The sequence below is a fragment of the Archocentrus centrarchus genome, chromosome 21 (genome assembly GCF_007364275.1).
Source record: "Archocentrus centrarchus isolate MPI-CPG fArcCen1 chromosome 21, fArcCen1, whole genome shotgun sequence".
Classification (NCBI taxonomy): Eukaryota; Metazoa; Chordata; class Actinopteri; order Cichliformes; family Cichlidae; genus Archocentrus; species Archocentrus centrarchus.
The window spans coordinates 33,122,524-33,141,857 of NC_044366.1; the positions used below are offsets into that span (position 1 = coordinate 33,122,524).

At 43.3% G+C, this 19,334-nt stretch overlaps 1 protein-coding gene across 10 annotated transcripts in view; it reads right to left on the reverse strand.

Moving 5' to 3' along the window:
* Positions 1 to 19,334, reverse strand: part of caska (calcium/calmodulin-dependent serine protein kinase a) — a 166,849-nt gene that overhangs the window by 105,726 nt on the left and 41,789 nt on the right. For all 10 annotated transcript variants that reach the window (XM_030759051.1, XM_030759049.1, XM_030759053.1 and 7 more), the window contains exon 2: positions 592 to 704. In XM_030759051.1, the coding sequence (XP_030614911.1) occupies positions 592 to 704 (113 nt within the window). The remainder of the gene's footprint in view (positions 1 to 591; positions 705 to 19,334) is intronic.

Consider the following 19,334-nt stretch of genomic DNA (forward strand, 5'->3'; position numbering starts at 1 on the left):
ATACATCCATACATTAAACCTTGTAGAACATAATATATGGAGGCTTTAACATTTTTGTTACCTTTAATGGTTTTCATGTGCATTTTCTACATGTCTGTAAACGAATCCAATGTTACTTAAAGTATTATCGACAGTATGAAAATGATGTTTTAGTGTCATGCATGGATTTGGAAAGTTTCAGTGAAATCTAAGCTAAAATCAGCGTACAGTGCAGAGAGTGCACTTCTTTCCTGAACAGTTGCTCTCAAGGTGCCCTCGGAATGGCTCAGTAATTAACTGCTTCAACGGAAAAGCCCTGAGACAACATCAGATGACTACGACTGAACTGGGAATCTCCCTAGTGTGGCTGTGAGCAACCGAGTGAATGAAAAGTAGCTCTGTTTTTAGAAGAGCAAGTGTGCTCAGAGGAAACAAAAAACAAACAAAACCCACACACACACACACACAAACAAGGGCACGCATCTGACCTCGCCTCCACATCAACTTTCAGTATTTAAGTCGGCGAATTAAAGCAATTACCTCCAGTTATACTTTGGAACAACTGCAAACAGCAGACAGTGAGTAACAGGCTGAAGAAATGTGATCTCTTACCCTCTGTGCTGAGGCCAGGACTGGAGGTGAACTGGGCCACATCCACGATTTTGACAGCAAATTGCTGCCCCGTCTCTCTGTTGATGCATCTCCTCACCACACTGAAGGGACCCCTGAAGAACACATAAAAAAAAATTTAAAAAAAGAGGACATGTAGCTTATTACTGAGAACTCATTAAGCTAACAATAACTGAGTTTTGGGCCACATGGTGGCAGCAGAAACAAGCTGATGAAGCAGCTCCTTCGTATCCCCAGGGTGTCAAACGGTGCCGTGATGAGCAGCGTCTGTGGGTCTCCCACGGCATCCCGAGAGTCATTTCTCAGCGTGTACGGGAGGGCTGTCACGATATCACATTTTCACTTCACAGCTGTGGTGACTGACACACTTCTGTGGAGCTTACGTTCTTGGGTTGGTGTTTAGCTACACGGAGAAAGGGCCTGCAGGATGTCAACGCACATGCAGGCACTTGCGCACAGTCTTTTGAAAAGTAACCACATTCTGCAGCCCGATGGCCGGATATGCGTATTTTTTAATGCCAACTTAGTGAACGGCCGAGTTGATCGGGAAACGGAATGACGGGTGAGTTTGTATAAAAATGCACAGAGGATGGCTGCAGTGGACAAACACTGTTTCACTTATCCACAAAGAACTTCTTCTTCAAATACAGTTTCTGTCCTCCTCGTCTGAGGCAAAGCTAAAGGACCAACAGCTCAAACACTGTGTTGCTGCATATGTTTTTGTCACTGCCCCCCGGTGACATGTAGATATGGGTCTCTAAAAGCACACAGCAGCACCTACAGACTACCCACAAAATTCCGTAGCTCGCACTTTCCTCCATCATTCCTGTGCCCTCCTAATATTGACTTGTTCCTTTTTTTTTTTGTCTTGTTTTTGGTCTCTAGAAACTCCAGGGGGAAGCGTCTGCTCTGTGGATACTAAATCTTTACTTTATGGTGCGCAAAGGTGACAAAGGTGGCTTTTTACAGCTTCAATGCAGAAACCTGCAGCTGTTGACCAGCTAAAGATGTGGGCTGTAAAACCAAATGAGCAAAGTGAAAAAGGCTGAACTGCTCCATAGAGCTGATGGAGGGGGCCTTCAGAGTCATGTGACGAATCAGTGTTCATTACTGTGTGTGACCGCATATGTACAGTCATTTGATGCATAATTAATTTTAAACTTTTCATGCTAGCTGCATTAAGGGGAGAGAAGGCTCCATTAGGCCTATGCCTCTGTTGTGTCACATCGATTTACCGCTAGTGAACTGTTAGAAAATTATGTGATGACAAAAAGCCTTTTTTTTTGATTGTTTGATGCAACAAAGTTGTGTTGGAATATTAACACAAGAGGCATAAAGAAATAAGGAAGAAGAGTAAACACTGTGTGCAGCAGAATATCAGCATGTGCAGTGAAGCCAGAGCTGGACTTTGGTTCTCACTGCTGAGGCCCACACCATGAATCATCCCTCCTGCAGAGCGAGTGCATCAGCCAGTTCGGTCACTGGGATAAACAGAGGTCTACCACTCAAGGTTCAGAATTAACAAGCCAGCAGGTCAGGGTTACAGTGCACTACAGCAGGAGGACGCCGGCTAAATACAGCTCCTGGCTGCAGCTGCACTCAGGTAATAGGTTTGAACTGACCCGGACACACCGAGGAATAATGTGTATTGATGTGTGATTAAAAAGTGAATGTGTTGGCAGCGTGAGGTTTAGCAGCAGCGAGGAGGGAGGGAGGGAGGGGAGCTGGTGCAGATTCAGACAAATGAAGCAGTGGCTAAGAATGTATAAGAATAGACACGCAGGCACATAATCCCATCCATGTTCTTTCTATGTCTGGTTCCTGGAAGCTGTCCCAGGATGCACCGGGGTGAAAAGCAGGGAACTGGCACGGACAGGTCAGCAGCTACATCAATGCTGAGTAAGATTAACAGGAACACAGTGTTGTTCCTCTGATAGCTGTTAGTAAGGCGGTATTTAGAGGACACACATGATCAGAAATAATACACTGGATCTTCAGACCATGAGGTAATCATATGTATATGTATGTATAGCCATTATGCTGATTTTCCATCAGGTTGTGCAGCCAAATGATCACAGTGAGTGTTATGCACTCACCCTGGTCATTAGTGGAGGTATGTAAATATTTTTCTTCTTCTTTCTTATGAGAACTTGGGTTAAAAACAAAATAAAGAAAAAACATCATGATTATATTACTTCTACATGAAGGCCTTCTGTACGCAGATCAGCTGCTACGTCTTTACATGCGGCAGGCTTCTTGTAAACCTTTCTGCAGGCAAACAGCAGCCTCTCCATCTTTTTAGCAGTGAAACCTGCAGGATGCAGCGCAGCTCTTACTCCACTACATTTATTTCAAAGCTTTAGCTGCCATTTTTTTTCCTTATATACATTTCTAATTTCCTTTATTTATTCGTCTTCATTTCAATTATATCTAAAGTTCCAGAATATCCCCTGTATAAGGGAGCCTGATTTTATAGCTTGTTAATAATAGTGTTAAATAACTGAGATTACAATACTGAGAATAATAACTGTAATTATGAATGCTGTCATAATTAAGCTGTCCTTTTTTAAAAACTTGAATATTGGTCCCCAGCTTTAGCACGGAGATAAAAAGTTGACATCTGCCATCTGTTGCCTTGGTTACAATACCCTGAACTCAAGCCATCATGAAAGCACATGTCAAGATGACCCACATATTCAAAAAAAAAAAATCATGGCTTGAGAGCCAGTGTGAAGTTGAATAAAAGTGACTGTCCAAATGACTGCTCACTGCTGAGTACCTCCATGTGTGTCTGTGGATCTTTTTCACACTGTCCTGTGGGTGAACTGGGAAATGCAACAGTCAGCTGGGTTCACCGGAAGAGCAGCTTTTAACTAGCACAGAGACACTGCTAACCCTCCAGTACGACTCACTACCTGCAGCAGCCTTCTGTGAATTACACATCCCACAGCAAATTGCACTCAGCACAGCCTCAGCGGTAATGTGAAAGCTCCCATTTCACAGCTAAACAGCACACCGTCTCTGCAGCAGACAGCGCCGGGGCGGCTGGCTGAGGTCTGAACGCAAGGAGTGCTGCTCCAGTTTGTGTGTGCGTGCGTTCACACAAGTGGGTGAAGAGGAGTGCGAGTCTCTGTGCACAAACACAGACTGGCTGAACAGATGGTGATCAAGCTAAAGCAGCTTAGCGTCAGAAGGGTGAGGTAGGACGGCACAGTGCCCAATCACACACACACACACACACACACGTTTCCAATTCCACGCACATGAGCGGTGTAAACATAGATCAAACTGAGACTGAAATAAACACCATGAGCAGCGTTGCTGAATAAACCGCCACTTTGACCTGGATGATTGTATAATGTTTCTACGCCTGGTGCATGCATGCAGCACGCTCCAGCTCTTTTTTTTTTTCTTTTCCCAACATCCCATGATAGTCATTTATTTTATGGGCGGCTTCTGAGTGCAATTAAACAAGACACACTCAGAGGGAGGTGATAAATTCCACATTCACTCGCTAAATCCATGTGTTTGTCCATCACTTTATTCACTTGCGCATCTGAGGATGAGTGATAGTTTTAATTAGAAAGAGGTGCTGTTTGTGATTAGCCTGTTTACCCTAAAGAAGCAAAGTGTCAGCCTAATTATTTAAGAAAGAAACTGTTGACTGCTTACAGTAAATGTTAGCGTACAGGGTGAGGATTATAGCCACATACACTGTGCGCTGAAAGGCAGGAAAGTGCGGCACAGACGATGGCTTTCTTCCAGCTTTTTTCTAAAGCCTTTCGGATTGTGAAGAACTGACTGGCTCTACGGGGAAATCTAACTTTCCAACTGAAAGATAACACCAGCTTGCAAACAATGAATTTTTCCATTTCAGGAAGTCGGCACTTGGAGGCACAAAAAGTCTATCTGAAATTAAACTCCAGCAGGACGATGTTTGAAGCTCAACTTTGTTGGAGCAGGTGCATCAGATCAAAAAGAAAACTCGTTAGTAATGCAGCCGGGATCTCCTCCGCCGCCTTATCGCCCTCTGCGCCTCAGTCCAGTCACTTCACCTCTGTCCCACCCACCTCTCAGAAGCGCCCGCCGCAAATGTCAGGACTCGCTCGAGGCTGCACTCTATACAGCCGCGAACAAGAGGCCCCAGAGGAGCTGGGACAAAAAAAAAAAGAAGAGACGGTGAGATGGGAAGTAACGATAATAATAAGTAGCTCACTTGAGGAAATAAAAAAAAAAATTGCATGAAGAGGACCAGGAAAATAAAAGGGAGTGACCTTGATCTTCATCCATCAAAATTCTACTCATTTCATCTCTGAATGTTTGTGCCATATTCTGCATCGCTTGAATATAAATCAAACAGGTGACGCTTCATCAAAAGCATCTTCGTGTTCAGCTGCAGGCAGTTCACTTAGTCCATTCAATATCATCACTTACAATTACAGCTGCAATTAACTGTAAATTCTGCGATTAGTCAACTGACAGAAAATTAAACAGCAATTAGGGATTGACGTTTAATGACTTAAACATTTTTAGTCATTGGCTCCGTGCTTTCAACTGTGTGTTTGCTTTGGGTTTAAAACTGGGACTCAGGATGAATTTGAATGTTACCCAGAAATGTCACAGCAGGAGACATTAAGTACTTTTTCTTAGCATGTGAGCTGAAGAGGGCTATTTATTTTGGTGTTAGCAGCACAGCAGCAGCTTGCATCCTCCATTGGTATCGACAGAGGATGCATTCAGGTACGGTGTTGATGATCCCAGTAGGCAAATGTCACACTGCGTTTTACTTGAAAGCAACGATTCCCTTTCTGCCGATCCTGACAGGTGCGCTGTTCAATGTGACAACCCAGCATCTCCATATGCCTCCACACCAACCCATGTCTATAGCATGTGGCTGTGTCCCAGCTGCCATTCTAATAACTACATATGACTACATGATCACCAGGTCCAACTTTTGGGCCACACTTGGCCTTCACTCTACCCTGCCTACACTATCTTTTTATGATGGCCGATTTTGGCTGAACAGCTTTTATCTATTGTAAGGTGAAGACCCTCTAATACGACAGAGAAAAACCCAATAATTAGATGCCCCCCATGCACAAGCACCTGGCAACAGTGGGAAGGAAAAACTCCCTTTTAACAGGAAGAAACCTCATTTACATCAACAAAAGGAAATCTATTAAATAGATATGATTCAAACCACTGCAGTACCTTTAATACCTATAGTATGCTCTAATCTCTGTAATAAAATGTTATGGTCAACAGTATCAAAGCTGCACTGAGGTCCAACAGGACAAGAACAGAGATGAGTCCACTGTCAGAGGCTGTAAGAAGATCCTTTGTAACCTTCACTAATGCTGTTTCTGTACTGTGATGAATTCTGAAACCTGACTGAAACTCTTCAAATAAACCGTTCCTCTGCAGATGATCAGTTAGCTGTTTTACAACTACTCTTTCAAGAATCTTTGAGAGAAAAGGAAGGTTGGAGATTGGCCTATAATTAGCTAAGACAGCTGGGCCAAGTGATGGCTTTTTAAGTAATGGTTTAATTACTGCCACCTTAAAAGCCTGTGGTATGTAGAACATTAATAGAGACAGATTCATCTCTATTAAGGGGACATTGAGGGGGTTTCCAATCCAGCCAGAGATCTCCAGTAATCTCTCCAGCTGGTTCTGGGTCTGCCCGGGGGGGTCTCCTCACAGTTGGACATGCCAAAACCACAGCATCCATAGATGCTGCTCCCTTCTTCCCTCACTTATGAACTAGACCATGAGAATCTTGAACTCCACTCTGGAACCCGTTTTCAAATTGTATCGTTTTCAGGGACTGGAAATGCTGTTGTTGTGTAAACGACAAAAACTTTATTACTTTCCTGTTTCTTGGGTCAGTATGATATCAGTGACTGGGTTCCCCACTCACTAACACACAGCCTCAGACACACTGTTTACAAAAGGCAGCCAATCAGGAAGTTGGCTTATAGGGAGGTGGAGAGCTGCTAAAACAGGTTGTTTCAGACAGGATGATATGAATACTGTGAATCCTGCAAAGCCATTCTAGTAGAGTCAAAGAATAAAAATAGAGAACTGGAAATGAACATAAGTCCACTTCAAATGTTTATTTTATTTGTTAGTATTTTCCTTTTTTTTATGATGAGTAGCATTAAAAAAAGGTGTAAGAGGCACAATCTTGGCTTGCCACACTTCAAAGCAGGAAGCAGAAATTTGCCGATGGCGAGGAGGCAAAGGAAGGCTGAAAGAAGGCAGAGGATGATGGAGTGGTGGGGGCTTTGAACCACAGACAGCTGAAGTGGCGGAACAGGGTGTCTCATAAGAACTCAAACTGTGCATGGAGGAGACATTCTGGCTTTCAATGGGCCTCAGCTGCACGCAGTGTCAGGCATTATGGCTCTGAACAGAAGTCAGCTGCACATGAGCTGTTCTGATCATTCCTACACTTTAGCCACCCTCACTGAAATAACAGGAAGAGGATGAGAGCGAGTGGGGGGGGGGGGGGGTGGCGAGACAGAAAGAGAAGAGAAGCATGGACAGGAAGAGGGGAGGAAAAGTGGGAGGGTGAATCCCATTTGTGCCCCCCCCTTTACTCATTTGTAACCCAGCTTTTTGAAAAAGTAAAGGTTGTTTATGAGAGCATTTGATTCAACATGCCTTACATGGATTCCTATTGCAGTACCTCCTAAATTATGGAGGACAGGTCACTCAAAAATGACAGCAATATGTTGTTTTGGTTTTCTTTGCAATTATGATTTATCATCTCATCATCATTTAGTAATTACCCAAAATGGGTTCTTCAAGGTCACATCACATTGTTTACCTACTTATCAAATTATAGTGATGATTACTGCTGCTGAAAACCCCCATTAAACTCTTACCTTTAAAAAGACTAGAAACTAGGTGTGCAGAGCTTTGGCAAAAAACATTTATTTGCAATATGGGACGAATAAGACTGCATATCCTATAACAACCATGTTAAAATATATATATAAATGTCCATTATTATTTAATTTATTTTAAAAGGGGCCCATTGTGCTGGCTTCCGGCTCCATATGTTTCTCTTTGGGCTCTACTAGAGTAAAATTTCATGATTTCCAGTTCAAAATGGTCATTATTTTATGTTGAGCCTCTGTCCAAAACAAGCCTCTTAGCTTCATTTCCCCTCCCTTTAAAAATGATTGGATGCCCCTCGTTAGAAAGTCTGAACAGCAGGTAGGGATGTCCGCCCTCACTGATGTCATACATGGCCAAGAGCATGAAAAAAAAAAAAAAGACAAACTGAAACTGAACATTCAGAGCAGTCTGAAGCCTGAGCTGCTGGCTCACAGGGAATACTTGCACATACACTGACCTCAGTGTTTGCAGCTTTGGCCATATTTAATATACACACTTAAAAATTGTGGTTCTGTGTCAGAAAATTATATAAAAAAAAAAAAAAAAAAATAACAGTTCAACTTTAAAATCTAAAATAAGAGCATTACAGGGATCTGTGCCTGCACTGAATTAAGGATTATGGATATTCAGTGGTAATGACAAAGGCTGATTGGCTGAAACGTTGGCTTGCACAGGAGAGGAAGAAGCATGAGGGGAAAAAAAAACAAACATCTTTGAGAGAAGCACAGACGGCGTCTGAAGCAGAAAGTTTTTATTGTTGGTTTCACTTCAGTACAAAGATTCTCAAGTTTAAAAAAAAAAGCTTTAAAAAAGTGTCCAGCTGTGCAACAAATTGTGGAAACTGCCCCTTGGTGACAGTGGCACAACTACAACATGTAAATGTGGGTGTAGATTACCAAAGTACTGCCATGCCCGGACATGAACACAGATACCAGAAATAAAAGCTGTGCAATAAAAAGGAAACCCAGTAAAACAAATCAATCAATATACAATGCTCAAAAAAAAAAAAAAATTAATGGAACTTTTTTTAATCAGAGTTTAGCAATTCAGTTAACGCTCAATTAAGTCAATTAAGCTTCTTGGATATTGATCTGGTCAGTTAATTATCAGAGGGGGTTGTTAATCAGTTTCAGCTGCTTTGGTGTTAATGAAATTAACAACAGTTGCACTAGAGGGGCAACAATGAGACAACCCCCAAAGCAGGAATGGTTTCACAGGTTTAGGCCTCGGACATCTTTTCTGACTGCTTTGTCTCTAGTCTTGCATTTGGCTAAGGTCAGTGTCACTGCTGGTAGCATGAGGTGATACCTGGACCCTACAGAGGTTGCACAGGTCATCCAACTCCTCCAGAAGGTTTGCTGTGTCTCCCAGCACAGTCTCAAGCGCATGGAGGAGAGCTGGACAGGGCCGTAAAACGTCCTTAACCCATCAGTAGGACCGGTATCTGCTCCTCTGTGCAAGGAGGAACAGGATGAGCACTGCCAAAATGACCTCCAGCAGCCACTGGTGTGAATGGCTCTGACCAAACAATCAGAAAGAGACTTCATGAGGGTGGGCTGAGGGCCCAACGTCCTCTAGTGGGCCCTGTGCTCACTAGAGGACGTTGTGTGTGATCCACATGGGGAGGACACTGACGGTCTCACTAATTGCATTACGGACTATATTAACTTTTGTGTTGAAAACACTGTGCCCACCAGGACTGTACGGTGTTTTTCAAATAACAAACTGTGGATAAATCTGGATATTAAGGCCCTTCTCAAGGAGAAGAAGAGAGCCTTCAGGTCAGGTAACAGAGAGGAGCTTAAAGCTGTGCAGCAGGAGTTAAAGAGAAAGATCAGGGAAGGGAAGGAAAACTACAGGAAGAAGATGGAAGACCATCTGCAGCAGAACAACACTGGGACAGTCTGGAGAAGCCTGATCTGGGGCTTCAGAGACTCCAGTGTGCAGGCTGAGGGGGACCAAAAGTAGGGGAATGACTTGAACTTATTCTTCAACAGATTTGACCAAGCGCCTGTGATCTGTGGTCTGTGTCATACATGACGGGGATGTCAAGGAACACAGAGAGCTAATATGGGGATTCTCAGACTGGTGCCAAAGGAACCACCTCCAGATCAATGCAGGAGAAACCAGAGAGCTGCTGGTGGATTTCCACAGGCACAGCCACACTCCCCCCACACCGGTGAACATCCTGGGAATGGACATTGATAGAGTTACATCCTATAAGTACCTGGGTGTTCACCTGAATAATAAATTGCACTGGTCAGACAACACCACTGCACTTTATAAGAAAGGTCAGAGCAGACTCTACCTGCTCAGGAGCCTGAGGTCCAGACTCAGGTGCTGCACCCCAAATGTTTGGGGGAGGTCTTTCCTCCCTGCAGCAGTCACACTTTTTAACCAGCACTCCCAGATAAAGATGTGGTCTACTGTGTTCATTATTACTATCACTGTACAATATACCTCATTTCAAATAGGCTCGGTATTTATTTAGTGCAATAAACAGGTGCAATGTAATAACCTATTTTTAAGATAATCTTCATATGGTATATTCTGTCCTCCATTATGTACATATTATTTATACTGGTACATACGGTCTATACTGTACATACCGTTTATACACGTTTTTTTTTATCATTCTACTTTCTACTTTACCTCTTATACTTTCTATACTTTATTTATTTTATTTTACCTCATACTTTTTATTTTATTGTACCCTAGTTACTGTTTATCCTCTGTACAACACCTTTGCAGCTGCTACACTGAATTTACCCATCGTGGGACTAATAAAGGGATTTCTTATCTTATCTTATTTGCCATAGAATTCCAGAATTGGCAGCTCCACCCGCTGGTGCCCTGTGTGTTTCACGGATGAGAGCAGGTTCACCCTGAGCACATGTGACAGACGTGAAAGGGTCTGGGGAAGCCGTGGACAACCTTATGCTGCCTGTAACATCGTTCAGCACGATCGGGTTGGTGGTGGGCCAGTGATGGTCTGGGAAGGCAAATCCACGGAGGGAGGCACAGACCTCTACAGGCTAGGCAACGGCACCCAGACTGCCATAAGGTGTCCCCCATTGAGATCTGATAAGTTTTTAAAGTGTTCATTTAATTTCTTTTGAGCAGTGTATGTTCAACAGTGACTTTGTTAGGTCCACGTGTTCAACTGCTCATTAACGCAAATATCTAATCACCCAGTCACATGGCAACAATCAGAGATTTAAGGATGTAGAAAACCTGCTGAACATCAGAACGGGGAAGAAATGTGATTTAAGTGACTTTAAACGTGGCACGGCTGTTGGTATTTCAGAACTGCTGATCTTCTGGGATTTTCCTACACAGCCATCTCTAGGGTTTACAGAGAATGGACCAAAAAAGAAAATTTCTAGTGAGTGGCGGTTCGTTGGGTGAAAATGCCTTTAAACTGTAAAAGAGAGCTTAGCCAACACATCCACCGCCTATCAGGTTTAAATTCACTGTGTAAGGTTGCCTGATTGTGCTAAAATGGAGCTGTAGTACATGAGCTAAAGTGCATGAAAGTGTGTTAACTAGATACGGGGGTGAGCAAAGGGAATCGGCTCCAAACGTGTGACCTTTAGTCCCACAGTTCACAGCAATAAACGCATTTAATGAGCCCACAACAACGCCCGACCTTTACTCCCTGCACTTCAGCTGATCTCACAGGTATAGCCGTCCTCTGTTGACACAATAACTGACTGAGTGAAAGGATCTGGCAAAAGGCAGAAACATTTGCTGCATTCAATGTCAGGGTAACCAGCGGGAATTTACCGTAGCATCAAAAAGATAGGTTGCCCTATATTGCACACCATCTATTTGCATCTGTGTGTGTTTGTGTGTGTGTTGCTGTAGTAAAAGGTGATTTGCAGGCCGCACTCTGTCCTGACTTCATAGTGCATCACTCACCCCGTGTCTCATTCTGTGAGTGTCACCAGCTTTACGACACACACGGGTTTACAGCATCACTCACACCCAGCTCTACCCTCGCATACATGCATGTCAGTCAGGCAGGTCATTGGAAGCAACAAAAGAGGAAGTAGCACTAAGCTGCTTTAAACCAGGCTGCTCTGCTCAGCTGGAGATGATAGTCACGTTCTCTCGCGTTATTAGATTAGCCCGCCACTTCTAGCGTGTCGATTCACGTCGCAGCCGACTAATCTGTTCCCCAAATATCAGCACAAACAATACAAATGCAGCTAAATAATGCCATCTTCCAACAAAGTAGAATCAGTGCCTGTATTCCTGCAAAGGTAAAAACGTAATGAATAAATAATCACACACTTATTCTCACATGAGACTGATATGAGGAGAATGAATGAGGACTGAAAAGCTAAGGACTGGAACTGACTTAATGTTATCGGGAGCCATAATGAAATGTCAGCCTGCAGGAGACATTAAAGAGAATCGACAATAAATGAAGGTCATTAGCATGTTTACACCTCGCACAGAGCCGCAGGAGAGGAGGAAGTCAGAGATAAGTGAGAAGGAGTGGCACACAAAGACACAGTGTGTTGGAGACATCCCATGTTCCGTTAAAGGCCTGCCAACGATGCAGCAACACCATGATGATGATGATGATGATGATGATTAACTTAATATCCATTTGAGTCCCACCACTCCATTTTAAAACCTTTTTTTGGCCCTTATGTCTGAACCTAGTATTCTTCTTTTGCTTGTCTGTCAGATCACTTTGTACACTCTGATCTAAAGGTGCTATTAAATAAAGTTATTATACTGTAAACAATTAACCACTTTGGTTTTTTTTTGCATTTTTGGCCACAGCGGCTTTTATTGGCAGTGGAGGGAAACAGGAAATGGGGGAAAGATACAGGGGAAGACAAGCAGGCAAACTGGCGACAGGCCGGGACTCGAACCCGCACCGCCCACACCACAACGCGGGATACGTATGTGTTCGCCGGCTTTACCACTAAGCCACCTGGGCGCCCCTTAACCTCTTTTTCTGGGCTCAACAGAAATCTTTCCAAAAACAGGGATACTACTTTAATTACACGGAGCTTTTTAGCTATTCCTTAAAGGGTTTTTTCCTGTTAGTTACCATGTCATGACAAAAATGAGCCTCTCAACAGGAAGAATGCACTAGGCGAAAGGCCAGAGGGTCACAAGAAATCACTCAGAGGAACCTGAAACCACGCGCTCTATTAGAGCACAGATTGACTGGCCGACCAACTAATTTTCCCGTCTTTCCATCCTGGAAAAACAAGAATGGTCACCTTGATGCAGGAGGAATTGTTAAACAGCATATAACTGACAGCTGAGCCAGTCGGATGTCTGGAACCTGTGTTCTTACCCCCTCTCTTTCTCACTCATGTAGAGAGACACAAATTGATTCAGCTGCTGACAGTAGAGTTTCAAACAGCCTTCACTCATCTGCTGCCGGGCCTTTTGATTCTGATATGTTAAAGTGACAAAAATTGGAGCAAAAACGGCGTACACGAGACGCTAATGCAGCCGAGTACATTGGGGACGTAGACGCAGGGAACACGGGCTCTGGTGGCGCGCTGTGAGAAAACTCCTGAGTCTGCAGTTTAAAGCGAACAAAGCAGAGACACAGCAAACATTACAAGAGAAAAAAAAAAAAAAAAATACAAGTCTCCACCTCTCCCAAAGTGAGGAAGGTACAAAAACAAAGACGGCAGAGAAAGAAAGCTGCGGAATACAAATATCCAGAGAGAAAAAGGGATAACCTGAGGGTGCATGCAACAATAGCTTATGTGTGAATAATAAGAATGGTAATGATTTATCTTCAGTTGTTAAGGACATGGCTCTCAAAAACAGTGAAGACGCGTTTACAGACTAACCACTGATCTATATCTAACAGGCGTTAGCACATAATATTTGGCAGCTCATGCTCTGTTATGCTGACTACAGGTGAATGAGGGTCTGGGGATTGATTTGGGGGGATCTAGAAACACAACAGAGTAAAGGAGCAATTTTATTCAACCAAGTTACAGAACTGTTTAAATGAAGGCGTCACACTGCATATTTTCAGAGTTTCTCTTGCTTTGGAGTGTTTAACCAGGAACCTTATGAGCATTAATGGTTTGGCATGACTGTGCAAAAATCATCACAGCCTTTCAGAATATATCAAGAAGTCAAGTGATCTGAAAGGAAACTAGACTCCTACACCTCCTCTAGGCTGTGTTTTCACTCAATCTAGCAAGCGACAGGAGACTTTGGCCAACCACGGCTCTTTTCAGCGAGGTCTGCTGACTCAGGAGACTGTCATACTCGAGCTTTTAGATCTAACAGCGGCTTTTGATACAGTAGCTCATAACATTTTAATTTTGTGCCTAAAACATTATGTTGGCATTAGAGATACTGCCCTGGAGTGGTTCAAGTCATATGTGACTGACAGAAGTTCCATCCTCGGGCCCCTTCTTTTTAGCATTTATTTACTCCCCCTTGGCTCCATTATAAGAAAACATAATGTGTCATTTCATTTTTATGCAGATGACTGTCAGATTTACTTACCATTGAAGCGCAAAGACCCTAACTCCTTTAGACCTTTGTTAGATTGTCTTAAAGATATCAGAGTGTGGCTGGCTCTGAACTTCTTGGATTGTAATGAAAAGAAAACGAAGGTCATTATAATTGGACCAAATGGCCCAGGTGTTCCACCATCTGACCTGGGTCTGCTTACATCCTGTGTCAAAACAGTTGTGACAAACCTTGGGGTAAAAATTGATTCACCTTTTAAAATGGACAAAAAGATAAAGACAGTGGGGAGAAACGTAGGTATTGACCAGGCTTCACTGTCGCACTTACAAATGGTCCAGATTGCTGCTGCTCCTCTTCTGACAGGGACATGTAAATGTGAGCACATCACCCCTGTTCTTGCTTCTCTACACTGGCTGCCTGTCTATTTTAGGATTAATTTTTAAATGTTATTGTTTGCTTTTAAACTTTTTGAGTGGCCTGGGTCCCACATATCTAGCAGACCTCTTACACACATACACCCCGCAAAGGTCCCTCAGGTCAGCTGACCACCTATTTCTTGCTGTCCCCAAGTCGAGACTGAAACACCGGGGCGACCGAGCGTTTGCTGCGGTGGTGCCCAAACTATGAAATGAGTTGCCTCTCTATGTCAACTTGGCCCCAACACTAGAGGTCTTTAAATCTCGTTTAAAAACACACCTTTTCTCTAAGGCATTTTAAAACACTAGTCTCTAGTTAGATTGAGTCACTTCTTTATTTTTTAGTACTCCTTTATGGTTCATCCTTTTAAATTATTATTTATATTATCGTGTTGTATTGTATTGCTGTCTTTTATCTGGAAAGCACTTTGTTCAACTTTGTTGTCTTTAAAGTGCTCTATAAGTAAAGCTGGATTGGATTGGTTTGGCATGTGGGTTACAGTGACAGAAAATCCTGCAGGAAAAGTTGCTATTCCAGCATCAGCGACAACTGGCTGCACTGCAAAACAACCCAACAAAGAGAGGCTTAGAGACTTGGGCTATAAAAAAGCAGAGCCCAACAGAATGTGTGCAAAAGAGAGCAGAAAAATATTTTTGACCCACTATAAAAATATCTACCACACTGTTTTACCCTTCCATCAGACAGCCCTTTCCACTGAGGAAGGAAAGCCATTATATCTATATATGCTGCTCACCAGAGTAACGCGTGGAAGCAACTCGTGGATTTTCTGTAATAAAATTACAGTTTTTCTCAATCAAGTCTGGTGGCTTTGCAGACATCACAGATGGCTGTAACAGCCTGTCTGATCGCAGGGTAAAGTGGTGAAAGGATTCTCATTACAGCGCACAATTGGGCCTCTCTTTAAATGTGGCTAAAATTCGTTTTGCTATTGACCCCGTCTACAGCACCGCATTTTTCAGCTTCCCTGCTGGTCCTCCTGTCTGCTTCTCCAAATTGGGGGCACCATCTACGGTAGGCTACACACTGACTATGTTAAGTACCTCGTGCAACCCCCGCTTCACAGAATCCAACCAAACTTCTTCCCCCAGCGTGATGATTTCATTTCACTGTGGGTATGATGACTTGTCCAAAGCCATCTCTCTAATGTCATCTTGCTAATGTGATTATCAGCAAAACTTGAAAAAGTTTCACCTCACAGAGGGAGAGAGAGCCTCATGAACGCGAGCAAAAATTTGAAGTGCCTTTAAGGCCTCTTAAGATAATTTCACTCCAGCATTTTAAGCGCTTAATGTTAAAATGACACAGATAACCCGTCTTATAGGAAGAGTCCCCTGCTCCCTCCTGATCTGCCTTACATCCTGAAGAAAGCATAACGATACAATAAAGAGCGTGCAGGCGGGAAGCCAGTGAGGAATCACATTCTTGCTGCTGCTCTAATGACTTTGCCTCTTATTTTAAGAACTTAATACCAACTCTTCTGCCCAGTTAGAGCTTAAACAAACTGAACTTCTCCGATGGACTTATAAAACAGCCTTAGTTCATCACCTGAGATATGAAAACAGTCAGGTCTCCTGGTTGCTGCCCTGGTTAGATGCCACCACAAAAACTAGCTGGTTAAAGCAATGATTCATATTTCATTAATGCACAATGTCAGTTAAATGGTTCTAAGTTCCTCTCTCTGTGATGGGAGGCTCTGAACAGGCAAGGTGGAAATTAAGACTGATGACAGCCGTGTGAACTGTTTCTGAAATACGTTGACCCCGACCCCGGCAATTTCTGGTCAACAGGGAAAAATTGCTTTGTCCGCTAGCATATTGCCACGGTTGCTAGTATTTTGCATGGACGACACTGACTTGTCTGCAAATACTCACACACTACTTGCCAAGTGGTAGTGAAACTGTGAGAAGTGCAACGCACACTTATACTTTTGAAGGTGAACATTCCTCATTTCTGGTTTGTGTAGCGTTGTCAGATGGTTGTTGACCAGCCTTTAGGCCTGTGTGACTGGGCGCTGTCAATCCAGAGAGCAGCAGGGAGGTTGTACAGGTGTACAGTTCAGTACGGATGTTTAGTCACCTTCATTAGCATTTCACACAGGCTCAGAGTGTCAGCAGAGCCTAGTGTGGGATACATGGTACCACATTTGTGTTTGCATAGCATATGTCTAAGAAAGGAAAGGATTATGGGCATGCAACCTACACGGATGCACTTGTGTGCAGTTCTCCCAAAAAAATTTTTGAAATTTAAAAATTCCAAACACGTAACCTGATGGGAATGGCGCTGTGTCCAAGTCGAACATTGATTGCCAATATCTGGCAGTGCTCCCTGGTGACAGTAAACAGCTACAACATGTAGATCATGGTCCTGCTGCACGAAGGTTTTGAAGGTTTTAAGCCTGTCATGTCTGGCAGTTCACGCAATCAGAACGATGATCCGTATGTACTGTTGTACCAAACACACTGTTGTACCCGAACCACTAGCCAGTCCCCACCCCAGGCAGGGGTGCATGAAACTGGGGTGTGGGAAGACCCGCTCACCCCCTCCTCCCACTCACTTCTCACCTCTCATTTACTTTTACGGAAGCCAAACTTTTATGTTACTTAAAAGCATTTTGTGTTATGCAGTGAGACTACACTTCTTTGCATGCTGAAAGAGAAGGGACGATTCAGGGGTTTCTTGACACTGTTGATTTGATTCTCATGATGCAGCCATAAAAATGTAGGCTGCTCTGCCTTGCACAAAACAATTATCCATCTTCAAACAGAACTGATACTGCTGATGGTTTAAGCTGGATGCAGACTTCCACCAGGCACGAGCACCTGAGTGAGACAAGAACGCGAATGCACAGTTGTGGAAAATCAAAGCTCTGCTCAATATGTTCTGACACAAACACTCACACACAGCAACTCACAGCACAACTGTCTGTCTGATCATAGCTGGGCGTCTGTGGTCTCCATGTGAGAGCAGCTACCAATAACGCAACAAGTGAGTGTTGCTGTGTGCTGCTGAGGATCACTTCAAGTGGATTCAACATCACTGCTGATTCAATTAAATGTCATTTCCAAGCATCCACCCAGGAGCTCCACAGTACAGACAGAGGGAAATGGCAAAGCATGCAGAGGAACGACTGAGAGAGTGAGGAAGAGGCTACAGCAGTTAGAGGAAAGTGTAGTCAGATGGACCGTGACAGGCAAGGAATGAGAATGTGGGGGAAGGGGAAGGAGAAAAATAAAAATAATAAATAAATAAATAACAATCAAGAAATTGCACCTATATATCAACAACATCTTCCTCTAATTGTAGCCCTGCTGTCATCTCTCCCTCCTCTGTGGTAGAGTGGTTATGTAAGGCAGCAGAGCCAGGCAGCTTATTTAGCCTCCCATGAGGATTAGGCAGAAGCCTGGACATGCCAGCACCTGCAGTGCTCACTGACAGTCCACAAATACACACACACACACACACACACACAGTAGCACAGCTGACAGGCTTTCCTGCAGACCCCTTCTCAGAGAGGCTACTCAGATGTACTTTGATGTACTCCTGCAGTGCCAGTAGTAGTAGTAGTAGTAGAAGACCAGTGGGCTTAGATAAACTGCATTGGAGATGGGAGGTCAAGGCCCGTGCACCACAAAGATCGCATATTACTTCATATTTTTCTTCTTTTTTTTGGTGTGCGGTGTAAAGATAAAGACCTACAACTGAATCAAGCCTGGATTAATGTTATGCAAGCAGCGCTCCGTATCAGCCATGAATATTCCTGATATCAGGGAATCGTATTGTGTGATTCTATGGGTACTGTTCCCATTTTAAATTAAAAAAAAAAAAAAAACTTAAATACAATTATATTTACATATAAAACAGACAGGTCTCTTTTCTTTTCTCTCTCACACTGTACACCACTGCTCTCTGAAGCCCTGCTGCTCCCTGTGAGCACTGTGGCTGTGCCAGGAGAGCAAGACATCTTTGCAAAGCAGTAGATTAAAGTCCACATTTTTCTCCACCAGGTCTTCTTTATAAATCTTCTAAACTGGTAGGAAAAGTTTCTAAAGCTTACTCGCAACAAAGAGCTGAACCAATGTCAAAATAAAGTGCTCCAGATTGCTGCACAGAGCTTCGCTGTATAAATAGGAATGTCACCACAACTGCTTAAAATGCCTTTTGATTGCAAAATTCTGAAAAGGCAATGGTACTTTATTTATTTATTTTTTTAAAGTTGGCAGAGTAGGTATCAAGGTTGCAATTCTTCACAAACTGATGGGAGCAGCATATACCTACAAATGTTCTCGTCTATCCTTACATGCTGAAGAAGAAAAAATTCAGTTCAATTTATTTAACACCAAATCACAACTGTCACCTCAAGGCACATTATATTGTAAGCTAAAGACCCTACAATAATTACAGAGAAAACCCAACAATCAAAACAACCCCCTGTGAGCAAGCACTTGGCAACATCCATCCATCCTCTTCCACTTATCCTGCTCAGGGTTGCGGGGAGTGCCGGAGCCTATCCCAGCTGCCATAGGGTGAGAGGCTGGGTGCATCCTGTACAGGTCGCCAGTCTGTCGCAGGGCTGACACAGAGCGAGACAGACAACCATTCACACTCATGAGCAATTTAGAATCACCACTTAACCTAATCACACTAAGTGCATGTCTTTGGGCTGTGGGAGGAAACCAGAGTACCCAGAGAAAACCCAGACACGGGGAGAACAGGCAAACCCCACACAGAAAAAATAATAACCCAAACTATAATTTGTGATTAAAGTGTTTTAAACCAGTACAAGTGATGTCCTTGTGCAAATGTCGGCAGGAAAACTCTCACACTGACAGCTGGGATAGCATTCCCCATCACCGGAAACTGAACCAATACTTCAGAGTTCAGACCAAATGACATCCCATAGGGTGGCT